The sequence below is a fragment of the Oncorhynchus masou genome, chromosome 4, assembly GCF_036934945.1.
Source record: "Oncorhynchus masou masou isolate Uvic2021 chromosome 4, UVic_Omas_1.1, whole genome shotgun sequence".
Classification (NCBI taxonomy): Eukaryota; Metazoa; Chordata; class Actinopteri; order Salmoniformes; family Salmonidae; genus Oncorhynchus; species Oncorhynchus masou.
In genome coordinates, this window is record NC_088215.1 from 11,719,541 (window position 1) to 11,739,699 (window position 20,159).

The 20,159-nt window shown below is 44.1% G+C and overlaps 1 protein-coding gene across 1 annotated transcript in view; it reads right to left on the bottom strand.

Annotated features, from left to right (window-relative positions):
• The window catches only part of LOC135523945 (netrin-1-like), an 88,540-nt gene that overhangs the window by 16,259 nt on the left and 52,122 nt on the right, over positions 1-20,159 (bottom strand). Inside the window, exons 4-5 of the mRNA XM_064950982.1 lie at positions 11,992-12,141; positions 9,507-9,560 (exon numbers count right to left, since the gene is read on the bottom strand). Coding sequence (XP_064807054.1) covers positions 9,507-9,560; positions 11,992-12,141 — 204 coding nt within the window. The remainder of the gene's footprint in view (positions 1-9,506; positions 9,561-11,991; positions 12,142-20,159) is intronic.

Below are 20,159 nucleotides of genomic sequence, written 5' to 3' on the forward strand. Positions count from 1 at the left end.
CCACTTCTCTGAGTTAAACTTGACAGAAAAGGTGCCGTGGCTTTCCTGATTGCCCCACGCTGCGCTGTCACACAGCCAGTCACCTTCAGTAAAGAGTGTATGACTCGAGGCCAAACATAGAAATGAAAATCATTTGTTCCCCTTTATTCACCCCACATTTTTCTTCTTTCCCTCTCTAACTGACACACATTGGATCCAGAGTACTCTATCGGCACAGTTCCCTCGAAACTCTCTGACAAAGCTTTCATAGTGTTATCTCTTCACAAAGTGAGAGATGAAGGGGAAGAGAGAGAGAGGGAAGGATGAGTAGAGGAGGGGGTGATGGGCTGGTAGGAGGAAGGATAAGACCTTTCAGCCAGCCTGAATATGAACAAACTTCATTGTTGTGACCAGGTCCTTGCTCCATGCCTGCCTTATACTTCCCTTTATATTCTGGGTGAATGAGGTTGCCTGGGTAACGCTGAATCGAGGAAAAATGCACCCAAAGTAGAGGAGGGCGGGAGAGTGGCTATTGGTTTGGGAGGGACACTAGAAGAGGACGAAGTTGGTTGGCGGGGTGAGGGGTTTCAAGTAAACCCAAAATCATCTCAACTGATGGGGTTGGAGAAGGTAGTTGTGAGGGGGGTAAAAAGTGGCACAGTAGATGAAATTGAGTCTATACTAGGCAGAGCGCCGCCTGATTTCCATGTAAATGATGACCCGGACCTGTGGAAAAGGCTGCTTTTGTTTTCCCATAAACCCCCTTGATGGCATCATGATACTTTCCTTTGATAGCGCTCGTTGGCCATTAGTGTACTCCTGAGACGAGCACCCCCAGATCCCCATACAGGACCAGGCAGTCTCCCACCGCGAGGACAAATGTACCCTTTGTGTGGGACACTCTAGTCAGGGGAAGTGGAATGAGTCCAGTGACGCTGAGCTCTGTGCACCTCCCCTCCGCACCTCCTCTCTTCATCCCCTCTCTACGCTCTCTTACTGGGAGGTGTCGTTCCCGTTGTTTCTCGGTTGTTTGAGCGAGGATGGAGAAGCGCTGAGAGACGCTCTTTTGCCGCCTGGACGTGTCAGGGCTTCTTTAGCAGTGGGAGAGATTGATTGACACCCTCCACACAGACGTTTACAGTCTTTTAAGTCCTAGGCACATTTTTCAGACTTTTATCTACGTGGATAAAAGTAGCGCAAAGACCTAGACAGGACCCAGTGACAGGGACCTGCTTAGCTGGAACAAAGAGGTGTAAATAGGGGCATGGGGGAGGCCTTTCTCCTCCCTACTTCTTTCTTCTCCCTGAACAAGACTGATTGAGAAACAAATTGTGGCAAATAAAGCATGTAATTAGATTATAGCCACAGTGCCTGGGCTGTTGGGCTGTTGGGCTGCTGGAACCATACCAGTGCCTGGGCTGTTGGGCTGCTGGAACCATACCAGTGCCTGGACTGTTGGGCTGCTGGGATCATTGCAGTAGGGCTGGACCCTGTCCAAAAACAGGGCGTTTTCTTCATTGTTTTCTTTCTTTCTTTGTTTCTTCATTTCTTTCTTCTTTCTGGCCGTGTCCAGTGTTGTAGTACTTGAGACCAGTCTCGAGACCAAATATTGAGTGTCTCGGTCTTGTCTCTGTGTAAGGGAGAACAAACTGTTCTTCTGAAATATGAACACAGAACATTTTGAACTCTTATCGTTGGCGATATGACACACTTACAATCATGGTGTTGAATTGGACTTGCATTTGTCTGGTCTAGGTCTTGACTTGGTCTTGACTCGGTCTCGATTTGCTCCGGTCTTGGTCTTGAATCGGTCTCACTTTAGATGGTCTCGAACACAACACTGGCCGTGTCCAACACCCATAACAGTAGGCATTTTTGGTATGTGAAAATAGAATGTTTTTATAGTATGTTAAAAAAAAAGTATGCTTTAAAAGTCATGTCATAATCGTTTCGGCTTTTCATCTACTACAATTTCGCTGCCTGCTATTGAGGAAGAGAATCCTCTTTTCAGATCCAGATGTGTTTGACAGCAGCTGATAGCGAGACCTGCTGCACCATAATGATAGAATGGAGGGAAACGGTGCAGTTGCACATCAGATTACGTGTTCTCAGTATGGGTGAGTCTAGTCTGGTGATATCTGTTGCTTATTGAATACATTTTGACTGAACAGTACGTTCTAAATAGTATGTGGTATGGCTAGGACACAGTATGCAGTTTTAGTAAATAGTAGGCAAGACAGATTTGGGTCACACAGTCTCTCTCTTTCATTCATTCTATCATCCTGAAGTAAAGGGAAAGGTTGTGTTTTCAATCCCAGTGAGCGACAGCTGGGAAACAACAGAGAGCGAAAGCGTCTATTTATGATTCATGACATGTTGGTTGTTTGTTTTGGGCGGCATGTTCTGTGGAACCAATCTGAAAACAAGAGTGTGGGTCATCCCTATTACTGCAATTGAGTTTCAGTGGAGTCAGTGGGCAATGATGCTGGCTCCATCCCAACATGCAGACAACAGACGAGAGTGAGAGAGGCTGATGCCCAATGTGTTCATGTAGTGAGAGCCAGGCTGAGATTACGAAGCCATAAATCATATTGTGAGTTTAGCATCGATGATGATGATGATGGACACGCTGATACAATGCTATTTCCTTCCCGTTCTCTTTCTCTCCCTCACTTTCGGGTCACCATTTCTCTCTCCTCTCTCTCTCTCTCCTCTCTCTCTCTCATATTAAACTCGGAGCAGGTAATAACATCCCATGGCACAACACTAAAGCCCAGTGAGGCCGCAGAGAGTATTAACAGGGTGTAATGGCTGTCGTGGGTTGAAGAAGGTGAAGAGGACCAAAGTGCAGCGTGGTACATGTTCATGATGTATATTTATTTGACCTCAGAACACTACGATCAAAATAACAAAAATAGACCATCATGAAACAGTTCTGTCTGGTGCAGACACAGAGACAGAAAACAACTACCCACAAACACAGGTGGGAACAGGCTACTGAAGTATGTTTCTCAATCAGAGACAACGATTGCCAGCTGCCTCTGATTGGGAACCATACCAGGCCAAACACATAGAAATACAAAACCTAGACTACAAAACATAGAATGCCCACCCCAACTCACGCCCTGACCAAACTAAAACAGAGATATAAAAAAGGAACTAAGGTCAGGACGTGACACAGGGTGTGTAGAGTGGACCCAGAGAGAGACTCATGTCCCAAATATCCAGGGAGGGTCTCACCGCAAATCCTGAACCCTTCCAGCCATCATCATTTTCATCATCATCATCATCGTGGCCCATTATCTTGGATCATGTTCATAAGGGCACACCGTCCCAAAACGTTTTGTAACTGAAAACGAGCTCTTCTCATTGGACGTCTTTCGACAGTAACTCCCCGTTCTGACTGTTTTCTTCCATTTCATGCCTAATGAATACCACGTCACTGGTTGGTATCATGGTGGTCAGCTCAGCTGTTATAATCTCCTCCACATTCCGTTGCTCTACAGACATCTCTGTCAGGCAACGACCAAGGGGGAGTGACTACTCCCACTATCCGTGACCTAACCGCACAATATGTGTTTTGTCTGGGCCTTGCCTTCCGAGGTATTCGCCATGCATTCCACCCCTCCATGTGCTCGGGGAGGTGGGGAACCCAGAACACGTCGCTGGAGACAAATGAATAGCCCCCTCCCCTCCCCCACACTTCCCTCAACCGAGTCCGATGGGGTTGAGGTAGGGGGAGGCACCTGCTGCACAGCTGTCCAGCCTCGCGTATAATCAGCCCACCCCAAGCATACCGATTTCTTTTCCTTTAGTCCAACCTTACAAACCAAAGTAGCAATAAGGTCATGACTCATCACTTAGTCTCTCTATCTAGATAAAACAATGTATATATATCTGCATATCGCTCTCTCTCTCTTTCCCTCTACTGAACAAAAATATAAACACAACATGTAAAGTGTTGGTTTCATGAGCTGAAATAAAAGATTTCAGAAATGTTCCATTGCAAAAAAAGCTTATCTGTCTCAAATTGTGTGTACAAATGACTTTACATCCCTGTTAGTGAGAATTTCTCCTTTGCCAAGATAATCCATCCACCTGACAGGTGTGGCATATCAAGAAGCTGATTAAGCAGCATGATCCTTACACAGGTGCTGGGGACAATAAAAGGCCACTCTAAAATAAAAGGCCACTCAGTTTTGTCACACAACACAATGCCGCAGATGTCTCAGGTTTTGAGAGAGCGTGCAATTGGCATGCTGAGTGCAGGAATGTCCACCAGAGCTGTTGCCAGAGAATTGAATGTTCATTTCTCTACCATAAGCTGCCTCCAACGCCATTTTAGAAAATTTGGTAAAACTTCCAACCGGCCTCACAACTGCAGACCACATGGAACATTCGGCTTCTTCACCTGCGGCATCGTCTGAGATCCTGAGGCCCATTGTCGTGCCGTTCATCCGCCGCCATCACATTGTGTTTCAGCATGATAATGCACAGTCCCATGTCGCAAGGATCTGTACACAATTCCTTAAAACTGTAAATGTCCCAGTTCTGCATACTCACCAGACATGTCACCCATTGAGCATGTTTGGGATGCTCTGGAATGACGTGTATGACAATGCGTTACAGTTTCCTGCAATATCCAGAAAACTTCACACAGCCGTTGAAGAGGAGTGGGACAACAATCGACAGGCCACCATCAACAGCCTGGTCAACTCGATGAGAAGGAGATGTGTGGTGCTGCATGAAGCAAACGGTGGTCACACCAGATACTGACTGGTTTTCTGATCCATACCCCTACCTTTTTTTTAAGGTGTCTGTGACCAGCAGATGCATATCTGTATTCCCAGTCATGTGAAATCCATAGATTAGGGCCCAATGAATTTATTTCAATTCAGTGATTTTGTTATGTGAGCTGTAACTCAGTAAAACCTTTGAAATTGTTGCATGTTATATATTTCTTCTGTGTGTGTGTGTGTGTGTGTGTGTGTGTATATATATATGCTTCACTAAAGACATAGGCACTCATTTGGGGGACTGGTGGTGACTGGTGGTGAGGTAGCCCTGATAAGAACAACCACATCTGTCACCAATCATGTATTGGATGAGATCCCATTTGTCCACATACTGAGCCATCCAGTGGTTGGCTCAGTCCAGACCCAGTAATGTATGCAACTATGCATCCTCTGGTTTGGAAGCCTGGGTGGTCCCGCCGGACCTCTGTCCGTCTGCCCAGGAATCTGACGTGACCGATACAATCTGTCAGTCAAAGTGCCCCACCTTGCAATCTGCTTGATTTCAACATCTCCCATTTGTGTAGAACGTTCATAGTATGTCGCCCCATTCAACTTGTATGTAGAAGAATTCCCCCAGGTGATTACGTTATGCGGAGTTACGTGGTCTGTATCATTATACGTTACCTCTGTAAGGATGTTTACATTGGTCCGATGACACAGTTTAATCAATAGGATTATAATTGGAGCTCTTTAGTCCTTATTCCGCAAGAACACCTACGCCTTAATGCTCACTCAAATGCAGAGAACCAGGGTTGACTGAACTAGCGAGAACTATGGCAAATTATCAAGCGATGTCGAAAATCAAGAGACCAGTCAGTGATTCACTTGTGAGGCCTTTTGAAAACCTCTGTGTTCACTGTTCAGGATACAAAAAATGAGAACCCACAGTTTGTTTCGTTCGGCCAGGGAAAAACACCTACTTTTCTTCCCTCACTTAACCACAAACACACTCCACAAGGGAAAATCATGTGTTCACACCAACAATGACAGACCGTGCCACAAAACCAAACTCACACATCACCCCCTTAGTGTTATTAAGAGAAAAAAGCATGGAACAGAGGAAAAGAAGAGAGGAGAACAGAAGAGGGGAGTCTACCTTTAAACCTACCTAGACAAGATGGAAAGAGAGAAGCAGGAGGAACCAACTTGAAATACTACCCATGAGGGGAAAAGGAATGGCGCCGGAGGGGATGGCTGCCGTTTTACGGGCTCCTGACCAATTGTGCTATTTCGTGTTTTTTTTTACATATTTTGTACATAATGTTGATGCTACTGTCTCTTATGACCTAAAAGAGCTTCTGGATAACAGAACAGCAATTACACACCTCAACCTGCACAAATATGTTGTGTTTAAAAAAAATCCCCATCATTCGCATGAAGAAAATAAGGAAATACAGGGGACGCAGATCGGGTTGCCTTGTGAGAATACGTTGGTGAGTAGGTAACCCGCCTTTACCAACCGTTCTATTCGCCAACATGCAATCACTGGTGAATAAACTGGATGAGCTCTGTTTGAAACTATCCTACCAATGGGATATTAAAAACGGTAATATCTTATGTTTCACCGAGTCATGGCTGAACGATGACCCGGATAATATACAGTTGGCTGGATTTTCCGTGCATCAGCCGGACAGAACAGCCTTGTCCGGTAAGACGAGGGGTAGGGGTGTGTGTCTCTTTGTTAATAACAGCTGGTGCGCGATGTCTAATATTAAGGTAGTCTTGAGGTATTGCTCGCCTGAGGTAGAGTAATAGTAACCGAAAGGTTGCGAGTTCATATCCCCGAGCTGACAAGGTCTGTCGTTCTGCCCCTGAACAGGGCAGTTAACCCACTGTTCCTAGGCCGTCATTGAAAATAAGAATTTGTTCTTAACTGACTTGCCTAGTTAAATAAAGGTAAAATAAATAAATAAAACTTAATGATAAGCTGTAGACTAAACTATATTTTTCATGGCCGTCTATTTACCACCACAAACCGAACCTGGCACTAAGACCGCACTCAACGAGCTGTATAAGGCCATAAGCAAACAAGAAAATTCTTATTCAGAAGCGGCACTCCTAGTAGCCAGGGACTTTAATGCAGGCAAACTTAAATCCGTTTTACCTCATTTCTACCAGCATGTGCAACCAGAGGAAATAAACTTTAGACCACCTTCACTCCACACACAGAGATGTGTGCAATGCTCTCCCCACCCTCCATTTGGCAAATGTGACCATAATTCTACCTTCCTGATTCCTGCTTACAAGCAAAAAAGCAGGAAGAACCAGTGACTCGCTCAATACGGAAGTAGTCAAATGACGCAGATGCTAAGCTACAGGAATGTTTTGCTCGCACAGACTGGAATATGTTCCGGGATTCATCCAATGGCATTGAGGACTATACCACCTCAGTCACTGGCTTAATCAATAAGTGCATCGGCGACGTCGTCTTCACAGTGACCGTACGTACATACCCCAACCAGAAGCCATGGATTACAGGCAACATCTGCACCGGGATAAAGGCTAGAGCTGCAGCTGTCAAGGAGTGGGACACTAATCCGGACGCATTATAAGAAATCCCGCTATGCCCTCAGACGAACCACCAAACAGGAAAAGTGTCAATACAGGACTAAGATTGAAACCTACTACACTGGCTCTGATGCTCGTCGGATGTGGCGGGGCTTCCAAACTATTACAGACTACAAAGGGAAAACCCGGACATGAGCTGCCCAGTGATGCGAGCCTTCCAGACGGGCTAAATGCCTTTTTATGCTCGCTTCGAGGCAAGCATCACTGAAGCATGGCGCACATCAACACCATCATCCCGGAAACCCTAGACCCACTCCAATTTGCATACCGCCCAACAGATCCACATATGCCACAATCTCAATCGCACTCCACACTGCCCTTTCCCACCTGGACAAAAGGAACACCTATATCAGAATGCTTTTCATTGACTACAGCTCAGCGTTCAACACCATAGTGCCCACGAAGCTCATCACTGAGCTACGGGCCCTGGGACTAAACCCCTCCCTCTGCAACTGGATCCTGGACTTCCTGAGGGCCTGCCCCAGGTGGTAAGGGTAGGCAACAACACATCTGCCACACTGATCCTCAACACCGGCTCCACTAGGTGCCCCTACTAGGTGGTGTCCGAGGAAGGCCAGAATAATTGTCAAAGACTCCAGTTACCCATGTCATAGACTGTTCTCTCTGCTACCGCATGGCAAGCGCCAAGTCTAGGACCAAAAGGCTCCTTAACAGCTTCTACCCCCAAGTCATAAGACTGCTGAACAATTAATCAAATGGCCACCCGAACTGCTGCTACTCGCTGTTTATTATCTATGCATAGTCCCTTCATCTCTATCTACATGTACAAATTACCTCGACTAACCCGTATCCCCGCACATTGACCTGGTCGAGGTACCACCTTATTATTGTTATTTTTACTTTAGTTTTATTTAGTCAATATTTTCTTAACTCTCTTTTTTTAACTGTATTGTTGGTTAAGGGCTTGTAAGTAAGCATTTCACGGTAAGGTCAACACCTGTTGTATTGATTTGGTGATATTACAAAACAAAGCGTGAAACGGGGAGAGAAGAGAAGTGGTGGAAAGAGAAAAAAAAAGGAGGGGGGAGGCTTTACTCTCCGACACCAGCAGTACCCTCACTTCCCTGTCAATCTGATCTGTCAGAGCAGCAGTAGAGAAATGAGAGCAGCTGCCAGGCGTTCTCGCACGCTACGATTCCTCTCTCTGTCTGAGAGAGGAACACCACTATGACTACACTTTTCCACAAGCTAGGGGCAAAGAATAAGTCTGTGGCCTGCGTTGCCCCCTGACAGGTTCTTGTGTTGACTTAACTCGTGGCAAATCTTCATTGTCATCTTTGCTCATTTGTAATGCTGTTCTTAACATTCTTTCCTGAATAGTTTATATCACATACCATGTCTCTGGCTTAATTTTCAAGTTTAACAGATGTTTATATAAAAGTGCCTTCAAATTCCATTTAATCTCCCCATGTTGATTAACAAGATTTAACTAAGGAAGTAGTCCATTCAATTATATATACAGAGTACTGCTGTGTTTTGACAGTAGTTGATGGGAGAGTGATGTACGCTGTATAATTTGGTAGAATTTCTCTGAACAAGCTACTGTATCCTCTCTCCTGAATTCGAGAAAGAGCTGGCTTCCCTGATTAGCGCCAGAACCCCAAATTCCTTTCTTTTCCTCTCTCTACCATATTCCCTCTCTCTTCCTCTTAGAGAGAGACAAAATCAACAGATCAACAATATCATGGCCCGGCGCGTTGCCGTGCCAACACCCCACTGCGTTCCTGTTACACCCCACTGTGTTCCAGTTACACAGTTAATTGGATGAAGAGTGTAAGATTAAAGGAGCTACATCCCAAGGCAATGGCTAATTGATTTAATATTTATGAACTTCGAGCGAGGGGGGAGGCAATGGGGATCCAATTTAAACTGTACTCGTTCTAACTAACATTTCACGTGAAGGAAATGTTTAGTTAGAAGGGGTGTGGATGGAAGAGCGGGAGAGCGGATCTTTCTGTTTTCTGTTCAGCCTAAATACACACTGTAAACCAAATCCTAGCTACAGGCATTATGGGTATCCAGTGGCATTTAAACACTTTGATATCAACAAATAAGTCTCAAGAACATGTTCTGATAATCCCATCTTGCAGAGGAATTAGTATCACACATGCAGAGAGATAAGGACTGAGACGAGCCACTCACCTGCTGGCTTCTCTGTACTGCTGGCTGTGGTTGTCGGAGGAACAACGGGAATCTCTGTTTCCAGGTAAAAACACCGCACAAACACAGACAAAAGTTAGCTTCATTATGTTTTAATACATTCGCCATAGGATTAAAGACAACTGTTATTTTGATGAAAGAGTTATGTAAAATAAGACAAGTATACAATAAGAGTGTTTCTTTTCCAGCAGACAAGCTTTAGCATTAGTGTACAACCTACAGTTTTCCAGTAGATGTAGACGTGCCGTGTGGGGTAACCGTACGAAGGGATGGTTACTGGTTAGGCTTCACCTGTAGAGACTTACTCTCTCAGCTGTACAGCATCCATATTAGGAAGACTTGAGAGCGGAGGACTTCCTAATATGAATGCCGTACAGGTGGAGCTACCTGGCAGATCAGATCAAAGGGGAACAGCGAGATGCAATCTTAAGATCTGGAGGGGGCGATAACAGGAGGGGTGTGAAATCTGTAATGTCTCTCCCCTCACGCCTCTATTCGCCCCCACGACGAGATCTCTGCGGTTTTGCATCCAAGACTTCATTCTCTCAGCTCTACTTCACCCTCTCGTGTCGGCTATTCACCGAGGCAGGAAGTTGACGTTTGAAGTAAGCCATGCATAAAGAGAGCTCCTATTATCTCCAAAGGAGCAGGATGGTAACATTAGATGTAGATATAAAACATAATGCATTTTGTTACACTGGCGGCAAAAGGGGGATAAAACCACTGAAACAGGTGAGTAAGCAGTGAGGGGAAGCAAGGACAGACAAGCACAGATACCGCTGTATGAGAACACATAGATCAAAGGAAAGGGTGGCAAGCTAGATAAGATACACAGGAAAGGAGTACAATAGCAGTGTACCGTCATGCATAGATGAAGATTCTGTGTGGTAAAGGAAGAAAGAATCGAGTCTTTTGATCAACGCCTCTGATTGGATTAGTTTGCAAGGACTTATCCCAATCAGGCAGTATAGTATACAATACTGTATACTGTATATAAACATGAGGAATCTAAACGTTTACTCATCATAGGGCCGGCAGGTAACCTAGTGGTTAAGAGTGTTGGGCCAGTAACCAAAAGGTCGCTCCCGTACTGCCTTTGAGCAAGGCAGTTAACCCTCAACATAACTGCTCACCGGGCGCCGGTGACGTGGACATCGATTAAGGCAGCCCCCCGTACCTCTTTGATTCGGAGGGGTTGGGTTAAATTCGGAAGACACATTTAAGTTGAATGCATTCAGTTGTACAACTGATTAGGTATCCCCTTTCCTTTAATTGTTTCATTTATACAGGCCTAATTTGTTATTTTCTCATTAAGAATCAAAGCGTCTGTCTTGTGACAGGAAAAATAATTGCTGCCAGAGGCCATGTGGTTTTTACTCCCTACTGATTACTCTGTGTCACTGCTAATCGACCTGCCAAGCCCTGATAGCCGATCAGGATTCAGCCACGCGTGCCAGATCACATAATAATAATAATGAGCCCGTTTCTCATAATCAACTCGTATGGTCTGATTTATGGCCCTCTACATTGGAAAGTATATGAAGTCAGAGATATGACATTTTATCCCTCCCTGTTAAAACTGAAATTGGCAAGAGGTTTCAGTATTGCTAAATGTTAATGGGAAGGGCTTTAAAAAAGATTATTTAGCAATTATTGAAGAAACTAAATATTTGTGTTGATCCGATCTGATCGCTGGGACCTCAGCATCTCCAAGTTTCACACCTCCGACTGAGTGGCTCGACTTTCCCAGGAAAATGAAAGATATCAGATTCCAATGGAGTTTGTAGGTTTAATTATCCCCTTGGCTTGGACATTGGCCAAAAATATCCCTTCGGAACAATTCATTTCATAAGAGCTTTTGTTTAACCTCCGATTCATCATTTTCTTGACTAAAAGCAGCAATTAAAATGTATTGTTTTGGGGTCTGAACACAAATGCCAAAAAATTCAGATATTTTTTTTGGGGAGATGCCAATTGCCCTTGGTCATTGGCCCTTTTCCCTTTTTAGCCAATCAGGGACACTGGTGGATCCTAAAGTTGGTGTTCGTTAACTCGGCTCTGGACTTGGCACTGATGGATTTATGGGGACTGTCAACATGGGGAGGTTGAGGCTTCACAGAGGATTCTGGGGGATGATTTGTTTATTTTAGCTTTCAGATTTACCGGTTGGTCAGAACACTGTGGCTAAACGCTTGTCTGAGGAAACCAATGGAAGAGAGAAAGAGGAAAAGTAGGATTCTGTGCCATGTAGTGTGTGTTTTTCAAGCCAGGACAGAGTGGGGGGGGGTTGGTTGGGAGTGAGGGAGGGAGGGAGGGTTGGTTGAGTGAGTTTGTTCCTTTTTGTAAGCTGTCAATTTTCTTTATGGAGGTGTGCATGAATGTTTAAGCATAGAGATGGAATGGACAAAAGTCATATGTGGCTGGTGAGGCAAGTTCAGGCAACTCGGAAAGGCTGGGTTCCACGTACTTATGCAGGGGGCAATGGGCGAGCGGCTCTGCTGGTAGCCTTTAGCGCAGCGGTTACACGTGACACCAGTCACGCCGTCTTTACAGGGACATTGACCCGTGGTTTGGTTACAGGTTTTGCCAGCAGCACCCACGGGATGGCAATCACATGCTGTGAGGAACAGAAGAGAAGAGGTAAGAGAACACACATTTGGCGTGGGTGGGGACACAAAAACATGTAACACCCATATACAGAGAGAGCACAGATACAGTACAAAACAACAACAACAGCAGTGGCGGTGGTAACAACAGGGTTGGAAACGTGAGCGTCGAGGACAGAAGAGACAGTGAAGCTTGTGAGGCTTGCTGCAGGAAGAGTGACAGGACTTACATGGGTCCACAACACGACAAGCTTGACCTGCAGTGCCACCGCTGCAAGAACACACGAACAGCATACGCTCAGCATATTCAAACTGGCATACAGTGCTGGTTGACATTGACTGCTGGGAATCGTTAGCTCTTTCTTTGTGGGAAAGAAGGAGACTAGAGCAGGCGACTGTGTTTACTAGATGATTCAATCAGAGTGATAATCCTGATTGGCTGTTTTTTATTAATCAGTGGTTTGAGTCTGGAACCAAAATGGCTGTCAGATTTCCTCTCTGCCTGGGGAGTCTAAGACATATGCTTCAGGAATGCAACAGTTTTTTGCCTGCACTAGGCTAACCCCCTGCCTTTATTTTCAACTAAACCCACAGTGGATCTATCTTGCCAACTAAACTCACTATATCAAGTTTGATAAAGTGTTCAACAACAGATAGTGATAATATATAATATATGATAATATATGATAATATATGATGATAATATATAATGGTAAAGTTGTTCCTTGTGTTTGTACTGTCATATCCAGGCATGGCGTGGTTACCATAACGATATGTCACACATGACACAAATCCTATATTCTAATCAATAGCAGAACTTCTCTAATAATCTTTCCTCTAGTCACCAAGCCCCTAATCTCCATGAGACGTTGTTGCTAGGGTAGCATAACTATGTGACTTGGGTCTGGTTGTGTGCATCCCATGGGCGGTGTTCCGTGTTGAATGTTTACAGCATGTCCTACAGAACAACCTACGATGTTTCAGTAAATTTCTGGTTTTCAGCCAGTGATGTTGGGTTTTAGCCTGCGGACGTATTGTCCTTCAGAATGACCCCTCCCTACATCTCTCTAGTGTCACTTCTCACTATGAGAATCATCAAAGATCTCAGTTTGAGCTATGCAATTTGAGGTTTTGTGGGTGTAAGCGGTTACACTGGTGTTACAGACCACAATGTGCATTCTCGTTCCCCGTGGTGGGAATGTTATGTGAATGTTGCTTAGCCTCTGCTTTTAACTGGAACTCTACTAAATGACTGGATCTAATGACCAGAGAGTGTTGAGATTAGGTACAAGATTTTATGAGAAGCTTTTGTTTTTTGGTTGATTCATACAGGCTATGAGCCAGTCTCTCTCTCTCTCATTTTCAACTCAGTTCAAATGGCTTTATTGGCATGGGAAACACATGTTAACATTGCCAAAGCAAGTGAAGTAGATAATATACAAAAGTGAAATAAACAATAAAAATGAACAGTAAATATTACACTCACAGACGTTCCGAAAGAATAAAGACATTACATATGTCATATCATGTCTATATACAGTGTTATAATGATGTACAAATGGTTCAAGTACAAAAGGGAAGATAAATAAGCATAAATATGGGTTGTATTTGCAATGGTGTTTGTTCTTCACTGGTTGACCTCTTCTTGTGGCAACAGGTCACAAATCTTGCTGCTGTGATGGCACACTGTGGTATTTCACCCAGTAGATATGGGAGTTTATCAAAATCGGGTTTGTTGTTGAATTCTTTGTCGATCTGTGTAATCTGAGGGAAATGTGTCTCTAATATGGTCATACATTGGGCAGGAGGATTTGTGCACATAGCCTGTCTTCTCTTGAGAGCCGTGCAGCCTTTCTCAATAGCAAGGCTATGCTCACTGAGTCTGTACATAGTCAAAGCTTTCCTTAAGTTTGGGTCAGTCACTTTTGATGGCATAGAATGCACTTCTTGCCTCGTCTCTAAGATCGTTCACAGCTTTGTGGAAGTTACCTGTGGCGCTGATGTTTATGTCAAGGTATGTATAGTGTTTTGTGTGCTCTAGGGCAACGGTGTCTAGATGGAATTTGTATTTGTGGTCCTGGCGACTGGACCTTTTTTGAAACACCATTATTTTGGTCTTACTGAGACTTACCGTCAGGGCCCAGGTCTGACCGAATCTGTGCAGAAGATCTAGGTGCTGCTGTAGGCCCTCCTTGGTTGGTGACAGAAGCACCAGATCATCAACAAAAAGTAGACATTTGACTTCAGATTCTAGTAGGGTGAGGCTGGGTGCTGTAGACTTTTCTAGTGCTCTCGCCAATTCCTTTGATATATATGTTGAAGAGGGTGGGGCTTAAGCTGCATCCCTGTCTCACTCCACGACCCTGTAGGAAGAACTGTTTGTGTTTTTTTGCCTATTTTAACCGCACACTTGTTGTTTGTGTACATGGATTTTATAATGTTTTTCCCCCAACACCACTTTATGTATGTTTTTTCCCCAACACCACTTTCCATCCATTTGTATAGCAGACCCTCATGCCAAATTGAGTCAAATGCTTTTTTGAAATCAACAAAGCATGAGAAGACTTTGCCTTTGTTTTGGTTTGTTTGTTTGTTTGTTTGTTAATTAGGGTGTGCAGGGTCAATATGTGGTCTGTCGTACGATAATTTGGTAAAAAGCCAATTTGACATTTACTCAGTACATTGTTTTCACTGAGGAAATGTATGAGTCTGCTATTAATGATAATGCAGAGGATTTTCCCAAGGTTGCTGTTGACGCATATCCCACGGTATTTATTGGGGTCAAATTTGTCTCCACTTTTGTGGATTGGGGTGATCAGTCCAAATCTTGGGGAAGATGCCAAAGCTAAGGATGATGTTAAAGAGGTTTAGTATAGTCAATTGGAATTTGTTGTTTATATTTTTTATCATTTCATTGAGGATACCATCAACACCACAGGCCTTTTTGGGTTGGAGGGTTTTTATTTTGTCCTGTAGTTCATTCAAGGTAATTGGAGAATCCAGTGGGTTCTGGTAGTTTTTCATAGTTGATTCTAAGATTTGTATTTGATCATGTATATGTTTTGCTGTTTGTTCTTTGTTTTAGAGCCAAAAAGATTGGAGAAGTGGTTTACCCATACATCTCCATTTTGGATGGATAATTCTTTGTGTAGTGTTTTCCAATTTTCCCAGAAGTGATTAGTCTATGGATTCTTCAATTACATTGAGATGATTTCTGACGTGCTGTTCCTTCTTTTTCCGTAGTTAATTTCTGTATTCTTTTAGTGATTCACCATAGTGAAGGCGTAGACTCAGGTTTTCCGGGACTCTATGTTTTTGGTTGGACATGTTTCTCAATTTCTTTCTTAGATTTTTGCATTCTTCATCAAACCATTTGTCATTGTTGTTTATTTGAGATTTTTAGATTTAATAGGGAAGCTGAGAGGTCAAATATACAGTTAAGATTTTCTACTGCCAAGTTTACACCTTCGCTATTACAGTAGAACGTTTTGTTGAGGAAGTTGTCTAAAATGGATTGAATTTGTTGTTGCCTAATTGTTTTTTAGTAGGTTTCCAAACTACATTCCTTCCATCTATAGCATTTCTTAATATTACTCAGTTCCTTTGGCTTTGATGTCTCATGATTGAGTATTGCTCTGTTCAAGTAGACTGTGATTTTGCTGTGGTCTGATTGTGAACGCTCTGAAGGACTCTGGGTTGAGGTCAGTGATAAAGTAGTCTACAGTACTACTGCCAAGTGATGAGCTATAGGTGTACCTACCATAGGAGTCCCCTCAAAGCCTATCATTGACTATGTACATACCCAGCTTGCGACAGAGCTGCAGGAGTTGTGACTCAATTTTGTTGGTTATGTTGTGCCTAGGGGGGCATATGGGGGAGGGAATGCTGTCACCTCCAGGCAGGAGGTGTCAGGTTCTTGTCCAGTTCTGCCATTTAGGTCGCCACAGACTAGTACATGTCCATGGGCCTGGAAATGATTGATTTCCCCCTCCAAGATGGAGAAGCTGTCTTGATTAAAGTATGGGGATTCTAGTGGGGGGATAGGTAGCACACAGGAGGACATGTTTCTCTGTTAAGATCATTGAATATCTAGTCAAATGTAAAATGTTCCTGTTTTGATTAATATAATGGAGTGAGTTAGGTATGCTCTTTACCAAATTAGCATATACCCCGAGTCTCTTACCGGTTTATCACCTAATAGTTTGGTGAATGGGACTACCAGCTCTTGTGAGACTACCAGCTCTTGTGGGACTACCAGCTCTTGTGGGACTACCAGCTCTTGGTCCTCAGACAGAAGGTCTAGGGCGCGCTGGGTGTTTGGACACCAGAGTGTTTGGGAAAAAGTTAGTTTTTGCTTGTATATATTTCCCGTTTGAGTCCATAAGGAGTACAATCTGTGTCTTGTGTATTCCCTCAGTGGGTGTGGGGGGGGGGGGTTGTCAGGGAGGCTATCAGGGTGGCTGACAGGGGGGGGGGGGGGTGCTCAGAGTGGGTGAGAGCCCCTGGGCTTGGGGTTCTTCATTTGTCTGTTCTGCTGTGGTGTCGAGACTTTTGTTGGGAGCTGAGGTGGGCTGTTCTGCTGGCTTCTCTGCGGGGGTGGCCAGCTCTCTAGTGGGTTGTTCTCTGTCACACGCCATCCCTCTCACCCTCGCCTCCAGCAGTCTAATCCTCTTCTCTAGTGCTCTGTTCTTCTCCTGCTCTTGCTTTTTATATTATTAAAGTTGTCTCACCACAGTCCAGAGTGCAAATGTCTCTCTCCACCTCCAGCTCTCCGGGTCTGGTTAAGGGGGTGTTGTTGTGCTGGACTGTTGTCTGAGTCTGTGCTGACTGGAGTGTAATCGCCTGCTGTTCCAGCTCCACCTGCCATACATTCAGCTGGGTAAATGTGTCCTTCATTTCAATGAGGGGGTTGTACTCTGTGCTGGGAGGTTGACTTTCCGCTTGGAGTTGCTCGTCTGTGGGGTTATATAATGAAGAGGTCTGGTCTGACCCGCTCGGGGTGGGGGTATCTTCCTCAAGGGAGAGCTTCTCCTGCTGGGCTAATTCTTTGATTAGGTGGATGTCCAGCTGAAACTGTTTACCCTGTATCAATACTGTTTCAGACTTATAGAGATTTATATTAGCTGACTCCGAGTCCTTGTTGTCTAGTATCCTGAGTTTCCACCCCTCGTTAACCCCCCCTCCTCTCTTAACAGTGTGCTAATATAGCACTGTGCCATGCCAGGGGATGGTTTGTGTGGAAGATGAGGTTGCTGATGTTCCCATTTTTATAATAGTCAACAAAAAGTATCTCTTGATTTTCCATAAGGAGCTTCATTTGGTGATCTTTTCTTGCCTTATCATTCTTTACATACACAGGGTTCTGTATTTTAATGACCTCTGAACAGCAGGATGCAGTTTCTAAGGCCTCTCAATTTGGTTGGAGTAGACTGTGCGACTCTCCTGCCATTGTTGGGCGAAAGGGCTTTGACACCTCTCACTTGAGAGGTTGCTGTTGCTGCTACTCTTGCTTATCTTAATCAGACAACGAAGGGGGGATCTGTAGCCCTCTCCCCTTATCAGGCCGGCGGGCTTTAAAGCGAGTGTAACGATTACCACTTTCAGGACAATCTGTCACAAGGTTTCATTGCCTCATTTTGTCTGGGAGATGTGGGGAGTGTTGGAGGCTAGAAAACAGAGAGAGAGAGAGAGAGAGAGAAAGAGAAAAAGGAGGGGCTTACACAACCTATAAACAAGTGTCGAGGCCAATCGGGCAGGTCTTCAGGCACGTAAATTTAAGAGCCTGTCAGTGGGGCGGAGGGGAGTGGGGTATGGGGGGGGGGGCGTTAGGGAGGGCAAAGTGCGGCCCTCTTCAGAGCTTCTGAGAGCTAGCACCGTGTTTTTAAGAGCGTCTGCCCCACTAACCACAGCTTAAGCCTGCCAGTAAATCAAGTTGCTCCGCACATGGTCTGCAGGTGGGCCGCTCTTTTTCACTTGTTCTCTCGATTTCTCTCTCATTCTCTGACTCTCTTGTTCTCTCGATTTCTCTCTCATTCTCTGACTCTCTTGTTCTTTCGATTTCTCTCTCATTCTCTGACTCTCTTGTTCTCTCGATTTCTCTCTCATTCTCTGACTCTCTTGTTCTCTCGATTTCTCTTTCATTCTCTGACTCTCTTGTTCTCTCAATTTCTCTCTCATTCTCTGACTCTCTTGTTCTCTCAATTTCTCTCTCATTCTCTGACTCTCTTGTTCTCTCAATTTCTCTCTCATTCTCTGACTCTCTTGTTCTCTCAATTTCTCTCTCATTCTCTGACTCTCTCTCAATTTCTCTCTCATTCTCTGACTCTCTCTCAATTTCTCTCTCATTCTCTGACTCTCTCTCAATTTCTCTCTCATTCTCTGACTCTCTCTCTCAATTTCTCTCTCATTCTCTGACTCTCTCTCTCAATTTCTCTCTCATTCTCTGACTCTCTCTCTCAATTTCTCTCTCATTCTCTGACTCTCTCTCTCAATTTCTCTCTCATTCTCTGACTCTCTCTCTCTCTCATTCTCTGACTCTCTCTCTCATTCTCTGACTCTCTCTCTCTCTCTCATTCTCTGACTCTCTCTCTCATTCTCTGACTCTCTCTCTCTCTCTCTCATTCTCTGACTCTCATTCTCTGACTCTCCCTCTCTCTCTCTCTAGTTCAAAGGGCTTTATTGGCATGGGAAACGTTTACATTTCCAAAGCAAGTGAAATAGATAATAAACAAAAGTGAAATAAAGAATATAAAACGAACAGTAAACATTACACTCACAAAAGTTCCAAAGGAATAGAGACATTTCATGTCATATTATAGCTATATACAGTGTTGCAACGATGGGCATATAGTTAAAGTACAAAAATGAAAATATTGTATATTGCATTGTATTTACAATGGTGTCTCTCTCCTCCTGCCCTTGCTGACTGCAACAGCCTGCTGGGGGCCCACCTGGTGAGAGTTTAAGCTTTAAGTGTGTGTCCACTTAGCACTTAAGTAGCTACGTTATCCTGCTATCCTTCCTCACAGCTACTCCAGATGGCTGGGCAAGATAGGGACACTAGCTAGCGAAAAAGGCTAACTCCTTCCATCCTCCAGGCCTCATTCACACACACTTGTAGAGGGCAGAGAAAGTGCTAATGAGCCCCTCATGGTGAGCTAGTTACAGGGGCTAGCTAGGCTAGCTCCTTCCAACCTCTGACACACACTTGAAGTGGGGAGAAAGTGCTTCTCTTGATCCTCAGGATGAGCTTGTTAAAGGAGCACTCGGAGAGAATAGGCCTTTTTAGGCGCTGAAGGTTGAGGGACTTGGTCCTGTATATAAATGTTTCGTTCCTCTACATGAAGACCTTGGAGAGGCTCAGATGACGTTATGATTGACTTCCCTACTAGTGTAACACACACACTTTGAGGAGGGAGTTGCACATAAAAGAGTGAAAAATGTTCTTGGTTAACGGGGAGGGTGATGGAAGGCATTTCAAAGGAGCTCGCTCTTCATAGGAGACGATCATTGCTCAATGTGAGAATTTTTTAACTCTGCCAATCGTTTACCATAAAGCATTTGAAGTTTGAACTGCAAAGCTCCCCCTCAGTTTGGGTTTGTGCGTTCGGTGCCTATAAGAATCATTTGTTGGCTGTTGGATAAGGCCCAACCCGAGTGTCTGTGTTCTATTATAATTAGGTTTCTACTGGTCCGCAAAAAAATGTGTGGAGAGGAGAGATTAAATAGTGTTACATGACTCAGGCCTTTTTTTCAATTACATGTTTATCTGATACAGGGAATGTCTATCTCAATTTGGGTTTTCATAAGTTTTGGTATTTTATTGATAAAGTTTTTTGGGGGAAACCTTAGGGATGTCACACTTTTGGCCAAGGCAAGAGCCTATGGGCATACAGACAATATTATTCCTATATAGTTGCCATTTTACATGCAACACAATACATGTAAGTCATTATAATTGACAACAGCAACATAAATATGACTTTATTTTTCATTTCCAGAGAAGTTATGACAAACACTATTTTTTTTT